We start from the raw sequence: 18,745 nt of genomic DNA, 5'->3' as shown, positions 1-18,745 counted from the left end.
TCCGTAGAGCCTTGTGCACGGGAATAGGCCTGCCACCCTCCCCGACCACCCAACCCCATATCTGTCAGCTAGTACGGGACATTTGCTAAGACCGAGGTCAAGGAATGGAACGGTGGAGACCCAGTGTAAGGCTAAGACTTCCTTTGACCTCAGCAGTGTGAACACGTCCAAACAGGTCTGGTCAGCCGTGGACTCTGGGAGCTCTCCTCTGCGGCAACAACTGCGGCAGGTACGAGAGGAAGGGCCTCCCACGGCTCAGGGCGCCTGCACATCCCTTTTGGACAAGCACTGCGTGGTTTGGTCTAAGACAACCAGGAGCACCTAAGGACATGGTGCTCTTTTTTTTTTTTTTAAGATTTTATTTATTTATTCGTGGAAGACGCAGAGAGAGGCAGAGACACAGGCAGAGGGAGAAGCAGGCTCCACGCAGGGAGCCCGACGCGGGACTCGATCCCGGGACCCCAGGATCACACCCTGGGCCGAAAGCAGGTGCCAAACCACGGAGCCACCCAGGGCTCCCCCATGGTGCTCTTTTAAAGAGATGAGCTCTCCCACTGGACACCAGATGGTGAAGAGTTTTCCCTGAGAATCTAGGAATCGGGGGCCCTGGGGTGCAACGTGGCAGGCAAAGGCAAAGACAAGCTTCTCTGCAGAGGAGGCCTTGGCGGACGACAGACAGCAGCAGTAAATAAGGAACTGCTGCTGCTGGTTTTGCAGACTGAGATGGTGCCTGGGAATCATCTGCAAGCCCTGAACTGGAACACAGAACTGAAAGCGTGCTGATGCGGACCCTGTGGCCCCACCCACCCACCCACCCTCCGTGAGCTCACATGACCTTGGAAACAGCACTTTTTTTTTTTTTTTTTACTTTCTCTTTTTCTGTATGAGTTCAGCTGCAAGAGTGGAACCTTCGGGAAGAGGGTTATGGTGTCAGGACATCGGTAAAGTGAGGAGAGGTACTCCCTGCACCAAAATATTTCTTCCTGCCTCCTTCCATCACGGTGCCCCCAAACCCCTTCTTATTTGGCATTTTATATCTCAGGGGCTTTGAAGATTCAAGAGTCCTCTATTAAAATGTTAACACCCTAGGGACGCCTGGGTGGCTCGGTGGTTGAGCAGCTGCCTTCAGCCCAGGGCATGACCCCGGGGTCACGGAATCGAGTCCTGCATCAGGCTCCCAGTGGGGAGCCTGCTTCTCCCTCTGCCTGGGTCTCTGCCTCTCTCTGTGTGTCTCTCGTGAATAAATAAGTAAAATCTTTAAAAAATAAAAATAAAATGTTAATTCCCTAAAAAGGGCATTTAGGGAAGAGACTTCCACTGTAGGCTGCGAAACAATAGCTTGAGGAGACAAAATCACGGAGCTTACCCCTTGCAGAAGGGAAGGGAGCTTCTCATACACACAGTTGGCCACGGCCCCAAGGGGGGGCCCCGCTCGTCCTGCTGAGTCTCGAGGGGAGGGCAGGGTGGTGCCTTGGGAAGAGGTTGGCTGCATCCTGCTGAGGGATCCACCTTGGGCGAGTCCTCTTATGCTCCCTTTCCTGGCCCTGACCTGGCCCTCAGATTCAGTGTCGGTCCCCATTTTGGGACCCACTGAGGCCTCCGAGCTTTGAGGTGGTGGAAGGGCTGCCTGGCCGAGCCAAGAGCACTTCCACATTAAACCCTGGATGGGGGCGGGGGGTCCAGGCCACAGTGGGTCCCCGAGACGAGCCCTGATCCCCAGAGTCCTGGGTCAGAGGTGTCTTCTATTGTGTCCCACTAGGGATGGGATGTAGGGATGCAGGAACACACCCGAACTTAACCTCTGTTCTCCTTCAATTCATGGCACTAATGCTGGAAGCCTTGCTATTGCGCAACCGACCAGTCCACTCCGCTCCTGAGGGGCCTGAGGCCACGGAGGGAAGTGATTGGATCAGGTTACTGCAGAGGGAGGGGCTCCAGGTCACTCCGAGGCCTGAGGCCTGCCCCCAAGGCTCTTCCTGGGGGCTTCCTGCCCTGCTGCAGCATTTGAGCCTTCGTGTGACTCCAACCCGAGGGACTGAGGCTATAACCTTGGGGCTGACATGAGCAGGAAGGGGACCCCAACTCCATCCAGAGCCAATTCCAAATAAACCATCTTTCTTCAAAGTAGAACCAACCCTCCCCAGGAAGGCCAGGGAAGCTCCAAGGAAACTCTTAGGAATCGAGTCTACCTCATGTAGAGGAGTCAGTTGAACCCCAATCCTCCCTCTTTTATAAATATATGTCCTCAAACCCTTGAGAGGCTCAGCCGGTTAGGCAGCCAACTCCTGATTTCAGCTCAGGTCATGATCTCAGGGTCGTGAGATCGAGCCCCACACTGGGCTCCATGCTGGGCCCAGAGCCTGCTAAGGATTCTCTGTCTCCCTCTCCCTCTCCCCTCCTCCCATCTCACACTCTGTCCATCTCTCTAGCAACAAAAAGAACAACAACAGGGACCCCTGGGTGGCTCAGCAGTGAGCATCTGCCTTTGGCCCAGGGCGTGACCCCTGCGGTCTTGGGATCGAGTCCCGCGTCGGGCTCCCATGCAGGGTTTGGCACCTGCCTGCAGCCCAAGGGGTGACCCTGAAAGCCCGGGATCAGGTCCCGCATCGGGCTCCCTGCATGGAGCCTGCTTCTCCCTCTGCCTGGGTCTCTGCCTCTCTCTGTGTCTCTCATGAATAAATAAGTAAAATCTTTAAAAAAAAGAAAAAAAAAGGAACAACAAAAAACAAAGGAGCCTCGACTCCCCCATCCAGGCAATGCCCTGTTGTCCCACAGTTCCCCTGGCCGGAGCACTCCTCCCGCCCCTCCGCAGCCTTTCCCGGCGCCAGCTACCACAAGGCTCTGTGCTAAGCTTGGTGAATCAGAGATGCCTGAAGACACACGCCTGTCCTTGGCTGTCCAGGCGACCAGGACAGACACGGATGATTAATAATCATGATGCAATGGGAAGAGCTCCCCCACCCTCAAACTAGACCTGCTCTTCTAGGGTGAGGTCTCGTCGGACCAGATCTCAGGGCAGAAGTGAGAGGAGCCAGGTGCCTCTGGGGGCCGCCTCCCCACCCACCCGGAGCATTCCGGCCCCAAAGACACCACCCGCCCTTTCCACCTCCAGCATCAGGCGGCCAGGACACACTCATTCACACCTGGTGGCAGGAGTGCCACGTCTACGAATGGCGTGACAGACACTATCAAGCATCTGCCATGCATGAAACATAGAGAAAGGGGGAAATCGCAGAGAAATTCAACTGCCACTTTCTGGAATCCCAAAGCTAAAAGTCTGGTTCTGGGACACCTGGGTGGCTCCGTGGTTGAGCATCTGCCTTTGGCTCAGGTCGTGATCCCCGGGTCCTGGGATCAAGTCCCACATCGGGCTCCTTGCATGGAGCCTGCTTCTCCCTCTGCCTGTATCTCTGCCTCTCTGTGTCTCTCATGAATAAATAAAATCTTTAAAAATAAAATAAAATAAAAATAAAAATCTGGTTCTAAGCATTAAGAGCTGGAGAAATGTGAGAAGAGCGTGGGCTCCAGAGTCTGCAGCCTGGGTGACCTCGCGCAGGACACCCCCCCTTGAAGGCCCAGTTTGTTGGTCTGAGATGGGCGGCGGGGCCAGCGCGTGCCCAGGAGTTGCAGGGCTGCTGCCAGCTGTTGACTGTGTGTCTGGGGTGCTTGTCCCTTAAACTTTGGGCTTCCTTTGATGGGTAGGATCTGAGTGAGGCTTGTGAGAAGGAGGAGAAATGAAGACAGGAAGGTGTGGGAAGCCGGGCAATCGGAGAAGCCAGAGGAAAGTGATGCGTTCCAGGAGGAAATGGGATGGGACTGAGCCGGAGAGAGGGGCCACCCTCCGGGGGGGTTGGGGGGGAGGTGAGAGACACACCATGCCGCTGGCTGGCGCCACGGAACCGACCCAGAGAGGAGGAATGGGTGTCAAGCTCCAGCCCCCCCCCCACCTTTCAAGCTGGCATGACGGTGCTCAGTCAAGGCTGTCACATGGGGTCCCCTCGGAGCAGGTCACGGGGGCGGGGGCTGGCCCCAGGAACGCTGTGGCCTGCGGACACAGAGCAGCAGGCCGGAGCAGGAAAGGCCTGGCTGCATAAAGGCAGGGCCAGATGTGGCCATGGGCGCAAACACCTGGCGCCCGGAGTGCACGGTGCCCTGAGCCCTGGCACCGGTGCCTCCTCCATCGCCCACCGACGGTCCTAGGTGCCCAGGCGGCTGCAGACCACCGTGGGCTGGCGTCGTCCCACCTCTCCATCCCCCCTGACGACATGTGGTCCTAGGTGCCCAGGCGGCTGCGGACGACCATGTGCTCGCATTGTCCCACCTCCCTGTCCCCCCCCCCCCCCACGGCACACAGCACACAGCCAAGGATACAAAGGACAGGGAGGACGATCTCGCCGTCAGGAGAGCCTCCGCCCTGCAAGGTCTCTCTGGCCGCGACGTCACTCCACATTTCACGCTGTCAAGCACGCTGTCGGCCACACAGGAGTCGGGCTGAGGAGGAAGGTGGAAAGCGTTCACTGCATCTAAAGTACCATCGGGTTACGCGAAGCAGAAACATGAGCCTCTCCTTCAAGAAGGAAAAGCCAGATGTGGTGAGGAAACGAGACCCCAGGTGCTCCCTGCAAGGTGAGCATCATCTAACTTCTCCGACACACCACTCTTTCCCCTACGAGTGTCAGGAGCAAATTAGTGTTCAGTTTTTTTTTTTTTTTTTTTCATTCAAACTTCTCCTCTTACACTAGTGATATCATCCCTGGAAGACTGAGATGTAAGAAGAGGTGAATCACGTATCACCTTCGCATCTCTTCTAGAGTTACATCAGCCCGAGGGCTCTGGGGTGCAGTGGGGCTAAACGCCAAAAAGTCGAGGGAAGGGGCCGGAGCCAGGAGCCCGGGAGGGAACCGGTTCTTTTGCATTCTGCTTATTTTCTTCTTCCTCCTTCCTCGACCTTCCCTGTTTCTAAATCAGATAACTGGGAAAATCAGACTCTGGAGAGACAGTTGCCCTATATTTATTGATGGCATTGGTTTAAATGTCATTTGTCCGAACTTTCCGACCAATCGCCATGCCTCCGTCAGTCACCGGTAGAAGCCAACCTCGGCATCGTCACTAGACCATTAATTGGCTAAGAACAAGGACGCATAGGGGCGCCCGATATCAGATCAGGTCAGGATCTCAGGGTCGTGTGATCAAGCCCGGGGGCGGCAGGCTCTACACTCGGTGGGGAGTCTACTTGGCTCTCCGGCTCCCTCTGCCCCTCCCCCAATCCCAAACTCTCATTTAAAAAAAAAAAATCCTTAAAAATAAAGAACAGGGATATCCTTAGGTGGCTCAGCGATTTAGCGCCTGCCTTCGGCCCAGGGCATGACCCTGGAGTCCCGGGATCGAGTCCCACGTCGGGCTTCCTGCGTGGAGCCTGCTTCTCCCTCTGCCTGTGTCTCTGCTTCTCTCTCTCTCTGTATCTTTCATGAATAAATAAATAAAATCTTTAAAAAAAAATAAAATAAAATAAAAAAATAAAAAAAGAACAAAGACATGTCGACCCTGCCCCCCCCCACCAATTCACCCTATGATCTTCACCCTCTTTGATGTTCTCACCAGTTTCAAAGAGCAGAGGAACTTGGCAACGGGTGAAAATAACTTGAAATGTGAAATCCAGTCATGCAAGATAGTGACGGGCCACACAGCTGCCTGCCGGTCAGGTGAGAGCTGCGGGGAAGGCCCGCGGGATCTTACTCCCCTGACCTCTCTCTACCTGGGGTTTTCAGTTGCATGCAGTGATGTGTATCTGGGGTATTTGGGGAGAAGGATCGGGACTTGCGACCAAACCAGACAGAACAGATTCCAAGGCCTGGACCTTGTCCTAATGCCCTTACGAAGTGATTCTGAGTATCTTAGAGTTATTTCCCACCCACCCGCCAACCCTTTGCTTTTTTTTAAGTTAATCTTATGCTTAAACCGCTCCTGTTAATTAGGAAGAAAATCTTTCGCCCTCCCTTCCTCCTCGGTTGCAACGGATTCCAGGCTCCTGGGGACTGGGCCTCGCTGCCCAAAACATAATCACGGTGAAAACAAAGCAGAGCGGCCTCCGGACGGCAGGGAAGACCAGGAGTGGGACTCGTTTCTGCAACAGGAAACGGAGCCCAAAGGGGCAAAAGGAACAAATAGTTGGAGGCAGGCAGTTTTGGCAGCGCCTTAGGACAGCTTGCAGCTGATCGGGCGTAGCTGAACCGGGGACATCTGTTTGGAGTTTACAACAGAAACAAGCTCACAGAGAGCCCGAAAACCCGAGACAAACACACACTCACACACACAGACCAAGCTCGAGCAGGTCTTGTGGGCCTTGACCTCCGCGCCGGTCCCCCACTGGGTCACGCTGTGTTGTCGAAGGGAAGGAAATAGGTCCTTCCGCCACCTCCCCACCCGGCCCCACCTGCCCATGACTCACTCGCCCTCGCCGCGAGCAGGACCCAGCAACCTTCCTCTCTCTCCCGGACTTTCCTCCCAGGGCCCACAGACGGCCCCGCAGCCAACAGAGCCCCCCGGGCACTTTCTTCAGGCCCCCCGTTGATCTGTAAAGCCCCTTGAGCAGTTGTAAAGGAAAAGGCGAACCCCAGAAGGTGCCAAACCTCAGAATACCTCAAAAGTCACTCCTCCCTAAATAACCTCACGAGTCCGGGACTGAGGACCAGCACTCGCCCTGCGTCTCCAAGAATTAACTCGGAGAGACCAGAAAAAGCCCACCGCCCCCCAACACCACACACACACACACACACACACACACAGGGTGCAGTCAAGGGGAGGAGAGGCCTGGCCCGGCCACAGCAGGCACCACGGACACACCACGGCAGCGCAGGACGATGCAAACGGGCCCCCCTTCTGGAATCACGTCCAAGCACTGCAAAGGCCAGACCCTGGGCAGGCCCGGAGTGGGGGGGCAGGCCCCCTTCCAGCCCCACCACCAGCGATTTCAGCAGCACTTCCAGACGCTCACCTGTGCTGTGACATCGTCCTCTTTATTCTCTCCCCACGGCCCCCTGTGCAAACAGAACCAGAGCGGTGCCACTCTTAAAAAATAACGAGATGTTTTATACACATTTCTGTATATACAACTGAACAACATCTTACATGTCCCTTTTGCACAGCAAAAGATATAAACATTTAGCTCTCAGAACAGTTATGTACAAAAAAAGTCAAAAATACTTCACAACAGTGCAAAATATTTTACACAGGATCAGGAAGGGACGTCCTTTGAGCAGGAGCAGTGTGTCTTCAAAGGAAAAACTTTTTTTTTTTTTTTTTAGATATTAGATGTCTTTCGCTGTAAACAAATTGCAACTTTCTTCCATCGCTCCACCGCCGCCGCCCCCACCCCCAAACAGTTATTTGAGGAATTTGGCAGAACGTCAAGGGTCTGAGTCTAAGGTAAACAACCCAGGCTCTTGCCGAAGAGACTGAAAAGACTGGGGGCAGAGAGGTGGCATTGCAGCCTCAAAGTCCTCGTGAGAGCCAAAAGGATAATGTGTTTTAAGGACAGCGCTAGGCCTTCCCCCCCCACATTGTCAGTCGGTGGGGTCAGGGGAGGGACTAATGCCTCCTGCTCAGGCAAACAGGAAACCCGAGGGCCTGCAGCTGGTGGGGGGGGGGGGGGGCTGCAGCCGGTAACGGGGGTCTGCAGTTGGGGGAGGGGGTTGCAGCTGGTAGGCCTGCAACTGGTGGGGGGGCTGCAACTAGTGGGCCTGCAGCTGGTGGGGGCTGCAGCTGGTGGGGGCTGCAGCTAGTGGGCCTGCAGCTGATTGGGGCTGCAGCTAGTGGGCCTGCAGCCGGTGGGGGGCTGCAGCCGGTTGGGGCTGCAGCTGATGGTGGGCCTGCAGCTGGTTGGGGCTGCAGCTAGTGGACCTGCAGGGTTGGGGCTGCAGCTAGTGGGGGCTGCAGCTAGTGGGCCTGCAGCCGGTGGGGCTCGCCAAGCAGGCCCGGGCATCCCCCAGCCCCGCCTCCCTGCGTCCCTGCGGGTGGGCCCCGCACATCTCCGAGTCACCCTGAGCCCGGGTCCCGCGCCCCCCACCCCGTGCAGAGCAGGAGGGCGGCGCCTCTGGGCCTCGACCCTCGGACCAACCGTCTCCCTGCCGCGGGGTGCGGGCGGGGGCCGGGGTGGGCTGGTCCCCGCGGGGGCCAGGTCTCAGCCCGAGCAGGGCTCCTCGGGGCCGGCGGCTGGGGCCGGGGGGGCGTCCGGGTCCCCGCCCTCGGTGGAGCCGTCGGGGCAGCCCTCGATGGAGCCCTCGGTGCAGCCCTCGGTGCAGCCGTCGATGGGGCCGTCGGGGCAGCCCTCGAGGGAGCCGGCGCTGTCCCCCGACAGCAGGCGCGTGACCCGCAGGTCGGCCCGCAGGCTGCGCACGTCGTTGCCGAAGCTGAGCGCTCCCAGGCCGCGGATGAGCTGGGACAGCGCGGCGCGCCCGGCGGAGGAGGCGCCCGGCGGCACAGGCCCCGCCGAGCCCCCGCCGCCGTCCCGCGCGCCCAGCAGGTCCCCGCAGCCCAGGTGCAAGGCGGCCGCCAGCGCCCGGCGGGCCTCGGCCTCGGCCTGCTCCCCGGCGCCGTCCTCGGCGTCCTCCTCCTCCAGGCAGCCCTCGGGCCGCCCGTCCTCGCCCTCCTCCTCGTCCTCGTCCTCGTCCTCGTCCTGGTCCTCGTCCGCCTCCTCCTCCTGCAGCCTCTGCTCCTGCTGCTCGCCCAGCGGGTCCTCGGTGATGGGGCCCAGCTTGGGCGCGCTGCGGCTGCGCTCGGCGGGCGGCTTGTAGCAGCAGGGCCCGTGCAGCAGCAGCTTGCGCAGCGGCACGAGCGGCACCGTGTGCGCGCCCACGAGCTCCTGCTGCTGGTGCCGCGCGTCGTCCCGCCGCTTGAGCCGCTTGAACTCCGCCAGCGCGTTGGCCGACGTCTGGTAGAGCAGCAGCGCCATGGCCTGCGCCTTCTCGGGCTTGGACACGAGCACCGCGTGGCAGCGCAGCATCACCGCCTTGTGCTTGAGCTCGTGCCGGTACACCCAGGCGAACACCTTGGGCAGCCGCGCGTCCGCCACGCAGTAGGTGACGCGGTGCAGCAGGTACAGGTGGCCCGGGCGGCGCGGCGCGCGCTCCTCGGCGTGCACCATGCGGATGCCCTGCGCGCTCACCGTCAGCTTCATCTTGGTGCCCTGGCGGCCCGCCTCGCTCTTGCTCCAGATCTTGCCCACCGCCAGGTCGGTGCAGCCGTCGCCGCGCGCCTGGATGGTGGTGGCGTTGCCCAGGTAGAGCACGCTGTAGGTGGGGTCCTCGCTGGTGATGCGCAGCTTCTTGCGCTTGGAGCGGAACATGCCGCCCACCCGGCTGAGCGCGCCCTCGGGACACGCCCGCGCCAGCGAGCCGAGCGCCGAGTAGTGCAGGCGCAGCGCGTAGCCCTTGGGCTTGGCCGCCTGCCGCGGCGCCTCGGCCAGCAGCTCGAACTTGTGCCTCCTCCAGGGCAGCATCTCCGGGGCAGGGCCGCGGGGGCGCCTAGCGCGGGGAGGCCGCCGGGGCCCGCGCCCGCGCCCGCGCCCCCGCCCCGCCCGACCCCCCGCGCCTCGGCGGCCACGCGCGCGGCCCGAGCGGCTCCCGGGGCTCAGACGCGGGCGGCGGGGGGCGCGGGGGGCGCATGCCGGGCTGCGGGGGCGGCCGCCAGCTCCGGGTCGCTCCGGGTCGCTCCGGGTCGCTCCGGGTCGCTCCGGGTCCCCGCGGCGCCGCAGCCTCGCCGCCGCCCGCGCCCGGGCTCCCTACTTATAGGGCCGGCGCGAACCATTCGCCGCGGGCCGCGGGGGGTGCCCGGGCGCGGGCCCCGCTCCCTTAAAGGGCCCGCGCGCCCGCCCCCCGCCCCCACGCTGCAAGGTCGCGGAGGGGCTGAGCCGGCGCCCCCACGCCATCCTCACAGGGGACCCAGCGGACGGGACGGGACCGGACGGGGGGGCGGGGGGGCGGGCCCGCCCAGCAGCAGGTGCCTGGCCGCACCCGAGCCCCCCGCCCAGGACCAGCGGCCAGGAGCCATCCCCGCCGCGGTGACCCGACACTCACCGTCATGACATCGCGGACGCGGCTTGGGCTGAGATGCCTCGTGAAAAACCCAGATGGGGGACCCCGGGGGGCGCAGCGGTGGAGCACCTGCCCGTGGAGCACCTGCCTGCAGCCCAGGGCGTGACCCCCGGTCGCGGGATGCCTGCAGGGAGCCTGCTTCTCCCTCCCTCTCTCTCTCTCTCTCTCTGTGTGTGTGTCTCGTGAATAAATAAATAAAATCTTACAAAAAAAAAAAAAAATCCAGGGGATCCCTGGGTGGCTCAGTGGTTTGGCACCTGCCTTTGGCTCAGGGTGTAATCTGGAGACCCAGAATCGAGTCCCACGTCGGGCTCCCTGCATGGAGCCTGCTTCTCTTTCCTCCTGTGTCTCTGCCTCTCTCTCTGTGTCTAAAATAAATAAATAAATAAATAAATAAATAAATAAATAAATAAATAAATCAATCTTTAAAAAAATCCAAATGACTTTTTATTTCGGTGTCTCATTCCGTGCTCTGCCACCCTCCACTACGAATGACAATCGCACCATTATACTTTTCTCCCGGGCTGACTGAGCAGCACAGCTTTAACCCTCTGACCAGCTTGACCCTTGGCTGGTGGTAACTCACGTCCGGGCCCCCAAAGCAACCTGCTTGCCTCCATGCTCTGCTCAAAGCAAAACAAAACAAAACAAAAACAAAAACAAAAACAAAAACTTCAAGCTGGGATGTGTGATAAATGTCCAGATGATCCTACATCTATGGAGCCCCCTACCCCCACAGGCCCAATCCACTGGGGATCTTGGATATCTCTGGCTTCCATGCCCAAACCACTGATTTCACAACCGCTGTAGCCCCTCCTGGAAAGTCTCTCAAGCCCCACCTTTGCTAACGGTTAACCTTTCTTTGAATCCTAACGCAATTTTCCCAGTGGTGCTGAGTTTCAATGTGACTTTTCTGAATACTTTTCAGTGCCAGGCCCTGAGCGAGGAGCAGACCCAGTTCCTATCTCCAAGGGGCTCTCAGTCCAATGAAGGGTGTAAACTGCTCCCAGCTCTGGCCTTGCACTGATTCCACTGAAACTCTGAGGAGCCCTGTATCCTCCGGTGCCTGCCACAAACGGGCACCACTTGATTGTTGAACTAATGACTGGGACGCGCGTGTGAATGAGAAGACAGAGCAGGCTACGTGCCTGGAGAAAGACCCCAGAGAACTATGAAAAGCTGGAAGAAGGGAAGGTTGCTTGTGAGTAGGAAAACCAGAAAAGGCTCCACACAAGGTGATGTTTAAAGAAAATGAGCAGGATTTCTCCAAGCCGGGAAGAACCAAAGGGCTTTCTGGATACAGAGGACAGCAAAATTATAGAACGGAAACATGCATGTGTGCAGATTAGGACGGAGTTTATGGATTATAACGATAAAAGTGCAAAGTTTCCCGAAGGTGCTTTTCAGGCCCTTCTAGTCTCCGAGAGAAGGAACGGCCTTTTCATGCTGACTCTCGCCTCAGGGTGTCATTAGACCGGAGCTACGATGCCTTACTCCCCAGCTGCACAAATGGGCTAATGGAGGGACTCCAAGGCTAATGGGGGGAGACCAGGGATCTCGGGCCTGGCGCCGCAATGAGCCAGCTAGGACTATAATAAGCCGTTTAAGCCAAGGTTAGTTCCTCTTCTGCTCACATTTCTGGAACATCTTGCAGTGGCAATCGGGTAGACTGTATGTGCTCCAAATAGAAAAGTCTGGTAAAAACCAAATTAACCTTAGCGGGTCCATAATCGCAAAGTCTTGCCTCTACGATAGTGGATATCACGCTCGAGCAGGTCACCATTCCCTCCATGGAGCTCCCAGGGTCCCAGGGTCAGAAGAGTGTGGGGAAGACCAGGAGGCGGGTGCTGGGAGCAGGGAGGAGGCCCGCGGAGCTGCTCCCGCAGCCTGGGCTCTCCCACACCGGGAGCACCTGGGCCGGCCCTGGGACCCGCCCCACCTTGTCACACGGCGGAGGCTGGGTGTCTGCAGCTGGGAGACCTGGCTGCACCATTTCTGAGCCCGCACCACGGACCTGACACGTGGCGGGTCCAGAACAGAACAGAACAGAGCGACGTGGGGCGGGCAGGGGGCGGGCGGCCGCAGAGCGCTTTCCTTGTGGCGCGGCCCCATCTACCGGTGCCCAGCAGAAGTGCCAGCGGGCGGCCCGACTCGCCCAGAACCGGCTGCTTGAGTCACACACAGCCCGGTCGCGGCTGGCAAGAAACCTGGCCTCTGACTTGACATCTGAGAATCTGCCTCTGAGCTTTCAGGCCGGCTCCCTCCCACCCCATTTCTTGCATAATGATCCTCCCTCTCGCCGCCTCCCCGTCACCCCGCCGAATGCCCTGGGCCTTAGAGACAACAAATGACTAATCTGGGATCCTCAAAGTCATTCAATAAACATTTGTTGAGAGTCTAGGTGGATGCGATGCAGTTGCTAGGCAGACAGGTCTTTGCCCTCATGGGACTTATGTCCTACAGGGACGCAGATAATAAAGCAAACAAGTAATAAAATATCAAATACTGATGTCTCAACACATGCAAAAAAAAAAAAAAAAAGCAGTGCCAGGAGCAGAAGGCGGTTGCTTTAGACCGACTGCATGGCTGGGGAAGGTATCTCTGGGCAGAGACCTCAATGACTCGGAGCTGGTCGCGCAGGAGCATTCTAGCCTGTGCTGACCAGCAAGGAGGTCACAAGCCACGTGTGGCTATTGAGCGCTCGGAATGTGGTTGGTCCAAACCGAGATGTGATGCAGCTGTGAAATACATACTGGATTCCGAAGGCTTAGAAAAAAAAAGGATGGGGACACCCTGGTGGCTCAGCGGTTGAGCGCCTGCCTTCGGCCCAGGGTGTGATCCTGGAGACCCAGGATCGAGTCCCACATGGGGCTCCCTGCATGGAGCCTGCTTCTCCCTCTGCCTGGGTCTCTGCCTCTCTCTGTGTGTCTCTCATGAGTAAACAAATAAAATCTTTTAAAAAAAGACAATATCTCAATCGTTTCATAATAATTATATAGTGAACGAATGATAAGATTTTGGTTGTGTTGAGTTAAATAGAAAATAGTATCAAAATTAACTTAACCTGTTTCCTTTTACCTCTTTAATGTGGGTACTAGCATACTCACAACTATATATCTGGAGAGCACGGTGTGAGGCTGCTGGGCAGGTCTGGAGGTGGGAATGAGGGAGCTCAGCAGGTTCAAAGACTCTCCAGCTTCAGAAATCCTACCGTGTGATTATAGCCTCGGACTCCTCAGCCCTCCTCATTTCTGACTCCTATTGTAGCAATTCTTTTTTTAAAATATTTTATTTATTTATTCATGAGAGACACACAAAGAGAGAGGCAGAGACACAGGCAGAGGGAGAGGCAGGCTCCATGCAGGGAGCCCGATGTGGGACTCGATCCCGGGACCCTGGGGTCACGCCCTGAGGCAAAGGCAGATGCCCAACCAATCAAGGCACCCGGGTGCCCCGGTCCTGGAGGTCTTGAGTAGGTTAAAGAATTGATATCGGGAGGCTACCTTTCTCTCTGCCTCTGCCCTTCCGCCTGCTGTGTGATCACTCTGTCTCTCTCAAATGAATAAAGTTAAAAATCCTTAAAAACAAAAAAGACCTCTAGGATCTATACCAGCACTCCTCAGAGTGGAACACACACACACACACACACACACACACACACGCGCACTGGCTGCACCAGAATCCCCTGGGCCATTTTCTGGGTCCCTTAAGTCAGAATCTCTGCCTCAACTACCCCGTGATGGAACACATCCGGAAGTTTGGGGAGCCCCGCCCTGCCCCACTTCATTCCTCCCACAGTCAGCTCCTTCCTAGCCTCTTATCCTCCCCCCCCTCTTCCAAGGCTCCTTCAAAGTGGAAGTATGGACCTCAGAAACACGATGCTAAAGTGGAAGAAGCCAGATGTAGAAGGTCACACAGCGTAGGAGTCCCTTTATATGAACTGTAGGGAATCGGAGAATCCACAATGACGGCGCAGACCGTCGCCAGGGGCTGGAGATGGGAAGGACTGGGGAGCCGCCGCTTAGTAGACGGGCTTCCTTCCTTCGGGAGTGATGCAAACGTTCTGGAGCTCCAGAGAGGTGCTGGTGGCACGACATTCTGGATCGCTTAGTTGTTGACCTTCACATGGTCGTCTGTGTGGTCTATGCATCCCACCTTGACTTTTGTTTGAAAAGTGGAAGAAGGAGGCAGAGAGGGTCAGAGTAATGTGGTACCGAGAAGGACCCAACCCCCCTCCCCCTTGCCTACTTCGACGATGGAAGGAGGGGCCAGAACCCAAAGAAAGCAGGCAGCCTCTGGAACCTGCAGAAGGACAAATTCTCCCCCGAGGTTCCCCAAAGGAGACCCTGGGGTGCCTCGATTCCAGCCCGGGGAATCCTAGGAGGATGTCGAGCCCGCGGAATCCTAAGCTCCCGTTGACTTATGCCGCGTCGATGGTGGTTGGCGCAGCAGCACTAGGCCTCCCAGCCGCCACTCTCCTCCCGCCTGGCTCCAGCTCCAGACTGGCCGCTCCCCCGCAGAGCCAGCGCAGGGCCTAGGGCCCCTTCGAGAAAACCACGGCGGTCCGAGCGGCGTGGACATGTGCCAACCCCAGCTACCCCGCTGCCTCAGCCGCGTCCACACCTTCTCCTCCCGCTTTCCTCCGGGCACCCTGGACGCCTGGGCGGCTTGGCCGGTGGAGCAGCCGGCTCTGGGTTCCAGCCCGGGTTGTGATCTCAGGGCTGTGAGACGGGAGCTTGTGCGGGGCTCCGTGACCGGCACCGGGTTTGCGGACGATTCTTTCCCCTTCCTCCCTCTCTCCTTCTGATCCTCACTCCCCTCTCAGGTAGGTGGTAGGTAGGTAGGTAGGTAGATACGTGATAGATAGATTGATAGATGATAGATGATAGATGATAGATACATAGATGATAGATAAATTTTTTAAGTCTCTCTTCCTTTGAAACTGTCCCTCTCAAAGCCACCCACACACACACACACACACACACACACACACACACCACGCTTCTAACCGGAATGACCTCCTCCTGCCGCCTCCCCACTCATCTTTATAAAGCCGGCTCAGGACCACGTCACCCAGAGGCCCAGGCCTCCCTGACCTCTCCACGCTCCTTGCATCTCTACCTCGGCACTTGCTTCATTGTAAAGTCATTGTCTTTAACTCTGCCTCCCTCGGGAGCCTGTGAGCTCCTGGAAGCGCCCCCCCCCCCGCGTACCCTCGGCCCCCAGCACGGTGCCTGCCATCAGGTCAGTACATAATAAACACTGAAGTGTGGACAAACACCACCCTGTGTTTATTTTCACTGCAACTGGACCATCATAAGCACAGGCTGTCAGAACCAGACGGGCCCTGCAGGACGATCTTTTATTTATTTTTTTTTTAAGATTTTATTTATCTGTTTATTTGAGAGAGAGAGAGAGAAGGGGAGGGCGAGGGACAAGCAGACTCCGCATTGAGAATGGAGCCTGACGCCAGGCTCGATCCCCCGACCCTGAGATGGGGACCTGAGCCGAAATCAAGGGTCAGACACTTGACTGCCTGAGCCACCCAGGCGCCCCCTTCCAGGGCAATCTGGTCACCCTCCTCTCCTGGCTTACAGATGAGGAGACTGAGGCCCCGAGAATCACATACACAGCTATATAGCTATTTAGCGGTCAAGCTGAGATTGGGACCCGCGTGGCCTGAATCTCAGTTAGGGGCTCTTTCGTCAGCTAAACGTAAAGCCAGGGACCTTGAATACACAAAACCGCGGAGCACGTGTTCTGCTCCCGTCCCCCGGTGTGAAAGGCTGCGTTCTGGGGGCTCACAGCTTTGACTGGGTGTGCCCAGCCCTCACCAACCAAGCATTTCTCCCCAGGGCCTCACTAAGCCACCACTCCCTGGGACCCTTAATGGAAAGTCCCCTTGGTCCCAGCTGTCACTGCCACCGAAGAGGTTAGTTAGAGGCAAGCATGACTGTCCCAGGATTTACACAGTGAGACTGTGGTGTTCCAGCGGTCAAGGTCTCGCCCGGGCCTGGGAGTCTGGTGGCCCGCTGGGCTCCTTCTGCTCTGTTGGGTCCCCCTTGCTCCCCCCGGGTTTTCGCTTCAAGAACAATGAGAGTTTGAGCAGTTCATGTTTTATAGAAAACAGCATAAAGAGAAAAAAAAAAAAGAAAAATTAGCATAAAGAAGAATCAATGAAATTAAATGCATATGGTAAAGGCTTGGAGCTTTTCCCATTGAGGAGGGATGTTATGCAGCCTGTGTTTTCATTTGTCTCTCGTTCTGAAACTTTTCTGTGGGCATGTGGGCCTGGCCCATCCTCGGCGAGCCCACGCGAGTCCGCGGGCAAAGCGGCAGCTGTGCAGCACAGCATCGGGGCGCTGGGGAGATGCGCACGGTCTCGCCCTTACGGAGCTGCGAGCCAGCGCCCAGCGGGCACACAGACCCGGGGAGGTGCTCCCGGCGAGCTGCAGGCGAGCGCACGGCGGTGCCAGGAAGCGTGGCCCGAGCTAACGACCGCCGAGCTGGACACGAAGCCCGGGCCTCCCAGGGGGAAAAGTAACGTCCGGTCAGCGACCTGGTCAGGCCGGGGCACGCCAGCCCACGGAGCCGCTCGCTCTCCAACACGGTGTCCCGGGCCTTGGATCCTTCCAGAGGCTTCCTCCCCGTGAGTGTGCTGAGGTCCGCCACGTTCCCCTCACTTGCAGGGGAAAGGCCCGAGGCTCTGCGCGGTCCTTGGGTCACACTCTCCGCCTCTGTCCCCCTGCGGTGTCCGCCCCCACTCCCGCCCCACTGCTGGTCTCTGAGTGTCCACACGTGTGTCTTCTTATAAAAAACACGTGTCCTTGCGTCAGGACCCACCCTGATTCAGCGCGACCCCACTTTCACTTGATAACACCTGTAAAGAACCTGCTTCCAAGTAAGGCCACATCCGCAGGTATCTGGGGTTATAGGAGTATGATTTTTTTTTTTTTTCCGAGAAACACCATGCAAGTCAGAAGAGAGGCCACGAGAGGAAATTGCAAGACTGAGGGAGGAACGACAAACAGGTCCTGCGGCCCGTGTTGGCCGTGACGCCGCTCCTTTCACCGACCCCTTGCCTCGATGCCTGCCGCCCCGACAACATCCAGGCAGAAAGGCAGAGCCACGGAAACAAGCCCAAAGAAGCGAGGGCTAGAGCCTTACAGGTGAAGCTCGCCGCCCGGCCACCAGAGGCGGTGACCAGATTGGCCAGGCCCCCCGGAGTTGGCTTTAGAACAAAAGCCGAGCACCTTGGCACGTTCACGTGCGATCGCAGGACCCCTAACTAGCGACGACGCACCTTGCTGGACGGTGGGTCGCCGCGCGCCCGACCTTCCCACGACTTGCAGGGCGGGGCGTAGCCTTCTCCCCAGGCTGTGTGGCGAAGCCACTGCCCTGCTGCCGCCAGCCTGGGCACCCTTTCTGCCGCCATCGCTGTCGCCCTGTTCGTTCAAACACGGGGACGACACAGAGCAGGGTGAAGAGGAGGGAGCCTCTCGGGGTAAGCCGACTGTTAAGCCCCTTAGTGGTCATCCACCCACCCCTCGCTCTGGGGCATGAACCTGCCTTAGGACGTCCTGACACTTGGTTGTGTAGCCTTCGCTTGAATGCCCCCTGGTGGCGGGGAGCTCACTACCTTAAAAAGCGGTCCCCTCTGCCTTTGAACTGCTCTCATTTTAAGGAGGCTCAAACAAACTGAAACCAAAATTGCAACTCTCTGGTTTCTACCAAGCTCTCGTTCCGCTTGCCTGTGTGTGTTCGGAGCCATCTCCTCTCCCTTCCCTGGAACAGTCCTTTGCGTGAATAGAAATGGCCCCCACGTACCCTTGGAATCCCCTCCCCTGAAGCTAGTCATCCTTCCTTCACCTTTTTCTCGTTCTCTCACCACCCAGGTGGACGTGCTGACACTTGTTAGTGTATTTATTGGAGTGATTTAAGGGAAGTGGTCAGAAGGCCATCCCGGCAGAGTGGGGTCTAACTGGGAGCGTGGTTCACGGCTCCACCACTTGACCTGAGCTATTTAACCTTGGCTGAGTCCCTCTGCAGGCCAACAACCACCAAAATGTAAACTCATGGAGGCAGGGGGTTTGTCCAACGCCGAACCCCTGGATCCAAGCGATGAATGAGTGAATGAATGAATGTATGAATGGGAATAACCCGGCACTCCCTACCTGCAGATTCCAGACTTGGTCATTATTCTACGCTGCTCTACTTTGCTTCACTTTATTGGGCATCAATTTCTACAACTGGAAGTTCAGAAAAATGGGCACGTGGGTGGCTCCGTCGGCCAACTGTTAGGTCCTTGATTTCGGCTCAGGTCATGATCTCAGGGTCGTGCATTGAGCCCCAGGTTGCGCTCCACCCTTAGCAGAGTCGGCTTGTCCATCTCCCTCTGCTCCTTCCCGTCTTTGTGCCCTCAAACATAAAAAAAAAAAAAAAAAAAAACTGTGGGGCACCGGGATGGCTCAGCGGTTGAGCATCTGCCTTGGGCTCAGGGCATGACCCCAGGGTCCCCGGATCCGGATCCGGCTCACTGCAAGGAGCCTGCTTCTCCCTCTGCCTGTGTCTTGCCGCCTTTATCACCAAAACAAAAGGTCTTTTACGCTTCCCACTGCACAGAGTGACTCGCACAGCAGGCAATCAGTACTTGA

At 57.6% G+C, this 18,745-nt stretch overlaps 1 protein-coding gene across 1 annotated transcript; it reads right to left on the bottom strand.

Moving 5' to 3' along the window:
- Nucleotides 1-6,995: 6,995 nt before the first annotated feature.
- On the bottom strand, nt 6,996-9,554 carry FAM43A (family with sequence similarity 43 member A). Its single transcript, XM_077883691.1, has one exon. The coding sequence runs from the start codon at nt 9,494-9,496 to the stop codon at nt 8,180-8,182; it is 1,317 nt and encodes a 438-aa protein (XP_077739817.1). The 5' UTR covers nt 9,497-9,554; the 3' UTR covers nt 6,996-8,179.
- Between the last annotated feature and the right edge of the window lie 9,191 nt (nt 9,555-18,745).

The sequence above is a fragment of the Canis aureus genome, chromosome 35 (assembly GCF_053574225.1).
Source record: "Canis aureus isolate CA01 chromosome 35, VMU_Caureus_v.1.0, whole genome shotgun sequence".
In the NCBI taxonomy this organism is placed as follows: domain Eukaryota; kingdom Metazoa; phylum Chordata; class Mammalia; order Carnivora; family Canidae; genus Canis; species Canis aureus.
This window is presented reverse-complemented; position numbering and strand designations above follow the sequence as displayed.